General features: G+C 39.2%; 1 protein-coding gene across 1 annotated transcript; it reads left to right on the top strand.

Moving 5' to 3' along the window:
* Positions 1-4,162: 4,162 nt before the first annotated feature.
* Positions 4,163-7,171, top strand: LOC122303441 (G-type lectin S-receptor-like serine/threonine-protein kinase LECRK3). The gene has a single exon (XM_043115222.1). The coding sequence runs from the start codon at positions 4,351-4,353 to the stop codon at positions 6,664-6,666; it is 2,316 nt and encodes a 771-aa protein (XP_042971156.1). The 5' UTR covers positions 4,163-4,350; the 3' UTR covers positions 6,667-7,171.
* The last annotated feature ends 4,132 nt before the right edge of the window (positions 7,172-11,303 follow it).

Raw genomic sequence — 11,303 nt, 5'->3', positions numbered from 1 at the left:
ACATATCTAAGTTAAACCATTTGAAATAAATTAACTTAAATAAGAGGGCTACCTTTAGAATGGCACTTTGAAATTTGAATGAACAAATGAACATTCTGCTAGGTTTTCCTACGAATTTATGACCATGCACACAATATGTTGGATAATCAAAAGTTGCGCGCATGTAGTCTTCATTTTGTTTTTGAGGGATAGTAGCTTTCAATTCTATAAATGCATACTGTTGTCTTATAAATTATAGAGCAAGATATACATCAAATAACATATGACGAACTACTAGTGAAGGGGATAAAATATCCTAGGCCCAGATAAACTAAACCCAACCCATCAAAGGGCCCTCGCTAGAAGACAACAGAAGGAGAGAGGAAAGAAGAGACAAGAAAGGGATAAAGGTTGTGGAAGGATATGGTTTCAAAAGAAAAAGAGAGCATGTGACATAAAGGAGAGGAGATATGACATAAAGGAACAAGGGGTAGAAGATAAAAGGGGGGAACCAGACGATTTCAGGGGGCTTTTTGAGCTTCTTCAACTGCTTCAACCACACAACCAAAGCATGAATGACAGAGCCACCTTCAAAAGATAGACCTTCGATCTCCACTGTACAGTGAGAACAAGAGACTATGAGAGCTTGTAAAACAACCATATTATAGTGGATTCTTTCCTCCCTAAATTCCTGTGGACGTAGATATTATGCTGAACCACGTAAATTTGTGTGTCTCTATCTTTTTTATTTTTCTTGCATTTATTTCCTATTCACCGTCATGGATATATGCACGGATATTGTACAGCTACACTAGACCATCGCAGGGTGCTCCAAATTACACTGATCAAGGCCCAAATCGCCATAGGGGGCCAAAAATGACTCTTTTTGTTTTTTTTCCCTTCTAGCATGTTATGCTACCTTAAGGCATTAACAACTAGTTATATCTCTAACCTGCCTAGATAAAAGTAATTAGTTTAATCAAAGATAGGGTCACCACACAACTTGCAAGATATACGCATAAGGGCAACTCAAGAGGGTTCTCTAACATTTATTTCTCTTTAATTTAGATCCTAAATTTTCTATGCATTGTTAAAAACAATACCCAAAACCCCAAATGCAGTTAAGATAGAAAGTTAAATGGAATTTAAATGCATTGAAAACGAGTGATCAACAAGCATATATAGGAGAATAAATTATTTTAGAAATGCCAATATTGAGAATTTTAAAGAAGCATGGCCTCATGGCCCATACATTCTTAATTTAATTTTTAGCTTGTCTTACATGTGGTGTATATTCTAATATTGATCTTTTACATTTGTTTTCAAATAAATGGTTGTAATGGCTACACATGTTTGAGATGTAGATTTGCTTTTTTTCTTGATTATGGTTCAATGGATTACGTATGGAATTTAAAATCAGAACCACAAAAATCCCAAAATACCCAAAATCACAACCAAGCCCTAAACACCCATTGAGATTCACATTCAAAATTGAGAGAGAGAGAGAGAGAGAGAGAGAGAGAGAGAGAGAGAGAGAGAGAGAGACTAATGTGGATACTTAACGGGCAATGGCCTCTTACGACGACAATAGATCGATAGTGATGATAGGTATGGTTCTTGCTAGGGTTTCGGGACTTAGAGATAGAGAAACTTGAGAAAGAAGGAAAAGTGAGATCGATAGACGAAGAAGGAAACTGAGTTTGGGACCAAAATGGTCTAAGGAGGGGGTAATCAGCAAAACAAAACGTCATTGTTTTGCTTAGCCAAACTAACGTCGTTTTGTGACCAAAATATTATTTTTGAAAAAGACCCGGTTACAGATAACCGAGTCACATAACCGGTATCCATAATCGGATTTGGATTTAGCTTACCCACCTAGGTCCAATCCTAGCAGAAACTGCCTGGAATTTTGGGTTCTAGATCGGATCGAAAAAAAATTCGGTCTGGATGCACACCACCAGTGAAAACCATAAAACTAATGCATTAACCATTGTCCAGAATAATAAAACTAAATCAAAATGGAAAACTAAATTTTTAGTCAAAATTAAGTAAAACTAGAAACAACTAAATACCTTTTTAACTAAATGCATGTAAAAGAATTAAAAACAAAATCCAATATTCATCATGTAAAGTGCATGCAAAACAATATAATTCACTACATATTACATTGTTTAGTATTTATACATTACATTACAAAATACAAAATTACAATATATGAAGTACAAAATTAGTAGCATGATCTTCCATCACCAACTTTTATATTCCATCTCTTAAGACTTCGGGCTTCTTTTCACTACCTTTGAGGTACCATCTAAAAGAAGCAAGAACAATGCTTTTCAAGAACAATGCTTTTCAAGAAAAAAGTGTGCTTGAGAAGCATAGTTTTCTTTTACATAAAAGTCTATATTTTATTAAATTTTTTTTCAAGAAATAATATTGAAAACCATCATACTAATGCATTGAATATTGTCTATATTAATAAAAAAAATATTAAAATATAAAACTAAAATTTATGTCAAAAATAAATAAATCTAGAAACAACTAATTACATTTTTAAAAAAATGCATGCAAAACAAAAAAAAAAAAAAATCAATACTTTTTTTTTTTTTTTAATACATAAACCCAGGTATCGGGTTTTAAACCTAGAACCTGGGCTTCATATCTGGTCCAAACCGGGTATGTCTAGATTTCGAAAAGCGAGTTTCACTCAAGCTAAAAATCGGAACCAGAACTCAGTTATTCGGGCTTTGGATTAAGTTGGGAAAAACCTGGCCCGAATGAACACCCATCTCACTTGTTATTAGAAAATGGGGAGATAAAATGAGTCGAGGGACTGTGCAATATTCACAACACTGATGCTTGATTGAGATGCAACATTGTGTTCAAGTTCAGATGCAGACATGGTTGGAGAGAGAGAGAGAGAGAGAGAGAGAGAGAGAGAGCTTCTTGCTTGAGGGCAAAGGCTATGGGAGTTTTATCAGCTGAAATTGGTTCTACATCAAAGATATTAGATAGCTTATGTGTCTTTTTTTTAATTGGAGGGTGTAAATTTAAGCTTTTCACATCACCCGAACTCACATGTCTCTCAAATTTTAGTGTCGAAAAGGTCTATATATAGCTAAGCCAGCATACATACAACCGTAAAATACGTAAACGCAATATAATCATTTTGAAAAAAAGTAGAATTTATTATTAAAAAATTAATTTTTTTATATAAATTTTATATTTTATTTATTTTTTAAAAATAATTATATAGTGATTACACAATTCATAATTATAAATAATTTTTCTCTTCGAAGGATTGCTGACCTCTATGCATGGAGGGACTTCGAATAACAGTGCTTTGGGCGAAAGCAACCCAAGGGCCCATATCCATGTGAGGTTTATGAGCCTAAAATAAAAGTACGACAGGGAAAAAAGACCAGGACATATCTAATATATTGAATTTTTTACCATGCCTCCCAACCTCTGGGACGGGCGAAGGTGTACACAATATATTGAATAATCAAAGGCTAGCTGTAGTTTTCACTTTTCATGTTTTTATTTTTTGGTTGGTCGGTAGCTTTCAATTCCTTAGATGTATACCATTATCTTCTGTAGTGCATGAACCCACAAGTTACAACGTAGTCCTCACGTTTGTTATGACTTGTCTCGGTAGACTGACTCGTAAACTTTGATCTTGGAATTTATTTTTAGAGATGGTTCCAGCTATTAAATATCTCATAATATTTGTGAATACACTGAATAATAATAAAATAATTTGAATGGCAGATAAAAGTTTTGCTGGGTGTTCCTACGCATTTATGACCATGAATGCACTCCCAACCTCCGGTACGGAACGGGGGACCAAATATATTGAATAATCAAAAGCTGTAGTTTCATGTTTTTATTTTTTGGTTGGTCTATCAAGTCCTTGGGTGAACCTCTGTTTGATCATGCCGATTATCTTATCCAGTCCGGGGTAGAGATCATATATTTGAAAAAAATACTGACCATACATTATTAATTTAATTTTTAAAAACATCTAAAATATGGCAAAATATTCAGATAATGACGTTTTAGATATGTTCTCGAAATTAGAAGAATGGATCTTTTTTTTTTTTTTTTTTAATTTTAGTTTTTAATATAATATTTATTTACTAAATTAACAATGTCTCATTTTGAATTCGTCAAAAACGTCGCAGGCCCTGCGTGCATGAACCCACAAGTACGTTGTCGGCAAGATTGCGATGAAGTTGTCTTGTTAGACTCGCATGGCTTCGTAGACTTGTGGGTTGACGTTGAAATAGGCTGATATCTTGAGCAGCAGTCATATCAAACGAAACAAAAGAGAGGAGAACAGAGAAGTTACAAAGAGCTCATTCTCTTGTTATGGATTCTATCATTGCGTTTCTCCTTCTCTGTGCATTTTGTACTGCTTCAGCGCAACAAATGGAGTCCAATGTAAGCCGAGGCTCTTATCTAACACCTGGCATCAACTCTACGTGGCTTTCACGTTCTGGTCTCTATGCCTTTGGATTTTATAAGCAAGGCAATGGCTACGCTGTTGGTATTTTTCTTGCTGGAATTCCTCAAGAAACTATTGTTTGGACTGCAAATCGTGATGGACCTCCAGTATCCAGCAGTGCTACCTTGAATTTTTCTAGGGATGGCACGCTTGTCCTGCAATCGACACCAGAGCAAACGCCAATCATCATAGCTGATTCTCTTGGGTCTACTTCAGCTGCCATGCTTAATACAGGAAATTTTGTGCTCTATAATTCGGATCAACAAATAGTGTGGCAGAGTTTTGAGCATCCGACTGATTCCCTTTTACCCGGTCAACCTCTCTTAGCAGGTACGGAGCTGTTTGCTAGTATATCAGAAACTGATCACTCAACGGGTATCTTTCGTCTTAAGATGCAACATGATGGAAACCTTGTTCAATACCCGGTGGACACTCCGGACACCGCTCCATATTCTTACTTCACATCTTGGACAGATGGAAGGGGAGATAACGTGACGCTGAACCTTAATGCTGAGGGTCATCTCTACTTGCTCAACGCCACTGGTTCTACCATTAACAATCTAACCGACAGAGGATATCCTACAAAGGAAACTATCTATCTTATGAGAATTGATGCAGATGGAATATTCCGACTGTACTCATATAAGCTGAAACAGAATGGAAACTGGTCAATTGTATGGTCATCTTCGAATGATTTGTGTGATCCCAAGGGTCTCTGTGGACTAAACGGGTTTTGTTCTCGAATTGACAATAAAGCTCAATGCATATGTCTTCCAGAGTTCGAGATGGTAGACCAGGGGAACTGGACTGCAGGCTGTGAGAGAAATTTCAGTGCTGCAAGTTGCAATAGCAAGAATGGATATAACGCATACACCATGCGTGAACTGGCCAATACCGTATGGGAAGATATTTCGTATTCTGTTTTGTCATTTCCTATCAAAGAAGATTGCGAACGAGCTTGCTTAGAGGACTGTAACTGTGAAGCTGCGCTATTCAAAGACAGCACGTGCAGAAAACAAAAGCTCCCATTGAGATACGGGAGAAGGCAGTTGACTGATTCAAATATAGCTTTCATCAAGGTAGGCAAATCGACGCCCGCTGATATGCCAAAAGACAACCAGAAAGACCTTCGACTAGAAATTCTAATTGTTGGTGCTGTCTTTCTTACTTTTGGATGTATGATGTCGGTAGTTTCCGGAATTGTGCTCTACAAAAATCATTTCCGGTATAGGAAGCTCCCGTTTAATGGAAATGTCGAACTGAGCGACGATGTTGCTCTGCGACGATTTACTTATCTAGAACTTGAGAAAGCTACCGATGGCTTTAAGGAAGAGGTTGGAAGGGGATCATTTGGCACAGTTTACAAAGGGGCAATACTGAATGGCCAGAAGGTTGTGGCAGTGAAGAGGCTGGAAAAAGTGTTGGCTGAAGGGGAAATAGAGTTCCAGACTGAGATGAAAGTGATCGGGAGAACCCATCACCGAAATCTGGTCTGTCTACTTGGATATTGTCATGAGGGAACTCATAGGCTTTTGGTATATGAGTACATGAGCAATGGATCACTCGCAAATATACTTTTCACACCAGAAAAACAACCTTGTTGGGAAGAAAGAATGGGAATTGCTCGCGACATAGCGAGAGGAGTCCTTTATCTCCACGAAGAGTGCGAGCGACAAATCATTCACTGTGACATAAAACCCCAGAACATTCTCATGGATGATTACGGGCGAGCAAAAATCTCTGATTTTGGATTGGCAAAGCTACTGAAGCCAGACCAAACAAGAACCTTTACCGGCATTAGAGGAACAAGGGGGTATGTTGCACCGGAGTGGCATCGGAAACTACCCATCACAGTCAAAGCAGATGTTTACAGCTATGGAATTGTGTTGTTGGAGGTCATCTGTGGACGAAAGAGTATGGATTGTAGTCTACCAGAGGATAAAGCTATTCTTGAAGACTGGGTCTACCACTGTGTCGAGGCTGGCGACTTGGAGCAATTAGTCGGGCCGGATGATGAATTTGAGAAGAAACAGTTGGAGAGAATGATTAAATTAGGACTTTGGTGCATTCAGGATGAACCATCACTCCGGCCCTCGATGAAGAAAGTTCTACTTATGCTGGAAGGCACAGTAGATATTCCAAACCCTCCAAGTCCTACTTCTTTTTTCAGTGTGATTTAGGCTAGATTAGCTCTCCACCGACTTTGCCTCGTAGTTTCTACGTCGAAGTGTAGTTTTTCCTACAAGTGCCACTTCTGGTCTTTCCTAAATGTTTTACAGAAGAATAATGGCACCTGTTTTTCCAATCTTAATTGTTTAAGCAAAGAAATTAACTGGAAAATGCTAGATTATAGTACGGACTCTAAAATTCCTAAGCATATAGATGGCAAGTTCCTGAAGAGGAGTTCTACTAGGGCGGTAACTCACCCTTCTAAACTTAACTTATGATTAGTCTAATTATTTTTTTGGAATATAAGGGGAGTGGGAACAGGTACAAGTATGGAGGTCTGGCCCCGCCTTGAGGAGTGAAGATTGGGGTCTTTTTTCCTTTGGTTATTAAGTGTTATTTATTGGCGTAATTAAATTTGGATGACTGTAATATTTTTATGTTTGAGATTGGAGACTTGTGGCATATGGACATTAGCTTGATGATGTAACTTTAATTTTTTGGTACTATTAGAATTAATAGCTGCTCTATTTATTTTTCTGCTACGAATTAACTGCACACTGTATGCACACACTTTGCTGTCACAATACACTAGCTAGGGTTGTATGATTTGAGTGGTTGACATCCCGGAGTCATGACTTCTGCCAAAACACAAACTGGGTTGAGGGCATCACAATTAGTACAGATCGATTGAATGATTACTATCCATCCTCGAGCATTTATATTATTTTGGAACAACTTCTTCTATATCAAGATTAATCAATTGAATGAAATATAATTTGTTCGAACAAAAAATCATTTTCATTCAAACAAGCAAATAAATTATTCGAATGGTAAGCCAATTCCCCTCTAAATTTATTAACTTAGCATTTGGCCATAACTAATATTTGCTTGATGTTGTGCCTCTAGCCTGTCCGAAAATCACACAAAATAATTTTAAAGTAGTTTAGCAAATTGCTTACGTCCACTAGAGCCTTTTTTATAGAATTTGTATAAGATTTACAGATAAATCTACAAATTCTCTCTCTCTCACGTCCCTCTTTCTCTCTTCACCCACTGCTGCTGCCGCGCCCCACTTTCTGCACCTGAGCTCTCTCCTATTTATAGGAGAGAGCGCCTTCAACTTGTTGAATTTCAGTGGAGGGATTTACGGAAGAAATGGAGGTGCAGACACTATGGGTGTTGTGGGAGGCGCCTAATATGCCAAGGGAGAGAACGGTGCTTCTCTCTGTTTTCACACTGCAGGTGGTTTTTCAACAATCACCCCCTCCACCCAAGTGTGCCATATTAGGCTGCTTGTAAACTGATTCATTCTTCAAATGAATGCACCTCTTTCTTTGACATGAGAGATTTCTGCTATCGAATACGCTCCAATGCATCTGCAGGTACGTCTTCAAATGGATGTCCAAATGTTTCTCCAAATTCATCTTCAAATGCATTAGCATCGTTTACATCCACGAAGCTTGCAAGAGATTTTGTTTAGAGGAGATTTACAAGTGCTTCATTGCACAATCTCAACTCTCTAGGATTCTTCTTTCACTCGAGTCCATGAGTCCGCACTCATGTACACCTTGAGCAAACCGAGCTTCACTCGAGCCACAACCGAGCGAACAATCTACCTGGTGCCTTTACAGCTTTCAAACTAGGCTCCATAATCCTACAATCACACCAATCTCCAACTTGGAGACTGATTTTCAACATGCTAGCCTTTATCTCCAGCATGATCCCTTATCATCTATACAATTTTACAGTTCATGTCTTCAAGTCAGAAGACTAACTAAAGTGATGCATAACTTTAGTTCATCACGTACAGTGCCCTTAATCAACACATACATACAGGGCAACACATCTTCTACTGCACTAGGAATCAATGGTCTCGCACGGGCCTTGACACATATCAGAGAACCTGTTGCTGAGGTCTCCATCTCTGACTTGACTGACTCATCATCCTGCTGCTGTCTTCAGTCGCATGTGCCCATCTTGTGTGCAGTCCCCGACTTGCATAATCTTCCTTCTTGCAAGATTTCTTCATACCGTAGTTCACTACCTTCATTCAGCAAGATACAATTTAAGGTAGTAACCACCATGAAAGTCTGATCGTCTTGGCAGCCATGTGATCATCAACTTTAGGTGTAGATATCCCTGGAACATCTGACGTTTTGTTCCCATCTCTCACAACTGTACTTCATGTCGTGGTCTAGGGAGATTTCTTCATGCTCTTATTCACACGACCATTACCACAAGCCAAGACCAATAAATCATTTGTGACCTTCCATGCTCTTTTGAGAAAATACACCTGAATGACTGTTGTCTTCAAGTTGTCTTTAACAGCATTGTGCACTGCAAGAAATACAACGTCTTGTATTTCTTCAATCACCATATTCACAACATCATTGTCAGTTTTCTCCTGATTTTAGCAGTTTCTTGTGGTCTGTCTTGCCACAAACTCGAGATCTTGCCAGAATTTCTTCTGCGCACCTCCTCATCTAGGATAAGATCTCTTACATTGAGAAACTTCAATTTCGACTTCTTTGCAGAATTACTCATAGCGATTCTCATGACCTCCCAACCTTTTGACCACAACGTCAAATGCTATTGGGCAACAATAGTACCTTCTGCCTTTTCTGAAGTTGAACAATTTCTTCATCAGCACTTTGTTATTTGCAACTGGCTTTTCAAAGAAAGCCATAATGAGATCCAATAGGATTCTCCTCTTAATAACAATATGCTCCATGAATTGTATGACTGTCAAAACCTACTGATATAACAAGTTAATCAGCATCGTCCAATGGTCTGAAGTTTGCTTCTCATATTTCACGATTCCAACTGGCTTAAATCAAGCCCAAACGAACTAAGTCCTGCAACATTGGACTCCAACTGGCTGACATCAAGCCCCAAAATCAATGAGTCTGGCACGACTCCAACTGGTTGCGAACAAGCCCAAAACAAACGAGTCCGTTGCGACTCCAACTGGCTGCAATCAAGCCCTAAACACATGAGTCCATCATGACTCCAACCGGCTGCGATCAAGCCCAAAACAAATGAGTCTATCATGACTCTGACTGGCTACGATCAAGCCCACAATTGATCTGCAACTATGAACAATTCAGATTGAAAGTACCGATGATGAATCTCAACATTCCCACCGTACTGATGAGTCCAGAATGATCCAAATAGTTTGTCAGCACTATTTGATCATCGCAATGGAATTCTAACTGGCGTGGATCTAGCCCAAAATGATCTACAACACGTGGACGGTTTAGATCAAAAGTACCGATGGTGAATCTCCACATTCCCACCGTACCGATGAGTCCAAAATGATTCAAATAGTTTAACATCACCATTTGATCATTGCAACTAGACTCCAACTGGCACAGATCTAGCCCAAAATGATCTGCAACACATCGACAGTTCAGATTGACAGTACCGATGGTGAATCTCCACATTCCAACCGTACGGATGAGTCCGGAATGATCCAAATAGTTGGAAATGACTATTTGATTGTTGAAATCGGACTCCGAATGGCTTAGACTAGCCCAAAAAAGATCTGAAAAATGGACGGTTCAGATCTGTCTGGCGCGTGGGATGCACGCGCGCGGGTAGGGCGTCTGGGGTCGTGTTTGAGCGTGGACAACATGTGCTTCAGTAGCTGTGTGCGTGTGGGGAGCACATGAGGCGCGTGTCGTTCACACGCTGAACCCCTGTAGGGCGCGTAGGCACGTGTCCTTCACGTGTCTTCTACCTCTGGAGCGCATGAGGGCACGTGGCTCGTGTGGACCACTCGTCTTCAACCTTTGGTGCGCGTGGAGGTGCGTGGGTTGCAATAGATGCACGCGCCGATCTTCTAGGGGCGCGTGTGGGCTCGTCCGACCTCCGTTTTCGATTCCGTTTGAGGCAACGGATTCGTCTCGACGCAAGGAACACTGTGGAGGTGTCAAAAATTGATTTTGAGCAACTTGAATTTTCAGACAGCTCGAACCAGAGCTCTGATACCAATTGTTGTGCCTCTAGCTTGTCCGAAAATCACACAAAATAATTTTAAAGTGGTTCAGCAAATTGCGTACGTCTACTGGAGCTTCTTTTATAGAATTTGTACAAGATTTACAGATAAATCTACAAATTCTCTCTCTCTCACGTCCATCTTTCTCTCTTCACCCACCGCTGCTGCCGCGCCCTACTTTCTGCACCTGAGCTCTCTCCTATTTATAGGAGAGAGCGCCTTCAACTTGTTGAATTTCGGTGGAGGGATTTACAGAAGAAATGGAGGTGCAAACACTGTGGGTGCTGTGGGAGGCGCCTAATATGCCAAGGGAGAGAATGGTGCTTCTCTCTGTTTTCACGCTGTAGGTAGTTTTTCAACACTTAAATGGTTATTTCTTTTATGATCGAGTGGTTTAGTACACCTTCAAATAATAATTTTATTGGAGATGAATTTCTTCATCCATAAATATCACATTTGAACGTAATATTGATGGTTTGAATAATAAATGACTGTCGTCAGTATTTAAGGATAAAATTTAGATTTCATCTCTAAATCTCAATTTTTGGGGTGATTTTTATTTCGACCCAAAACCAAATCGTCCCAAAAAGTTTCTTTTACTTTTTTGGTTGTAGTGTTATGCCTTTAAAATGTGCATTCACAATTCGCAAG

This window comes from Carya illinoinensis, chromosome 3, assembly GCF_018687715.1.
Source record: "Carya illinoinensis cultivar Pawnee chromosome 3, C.illinoinensisPawnee_v1, whole genome shotgun sequence".
Taxonomy (NCBI): Eukaryota; Viridiplantae; Streptophyta; class Magnoliopsida; order Fagales; family Juglandaceae; genus Carya; species Carya illinoinensis.
The sequence above is the reverse complement of the archived record's forward strand: the minus strand, read 5'-3'. Positions and strand labels throughout refer to the sequence as shown.

Bases quoted from the DNA above. Each gene is read 5' to 3' on its own strand.
- LOC122303441 (XM_043115222.1), top strand. From the start codon at position 4,351: ATGGATTCTATCATTGCGTTTCTCCTTCTCTGTGCATTTTGTACTGCT.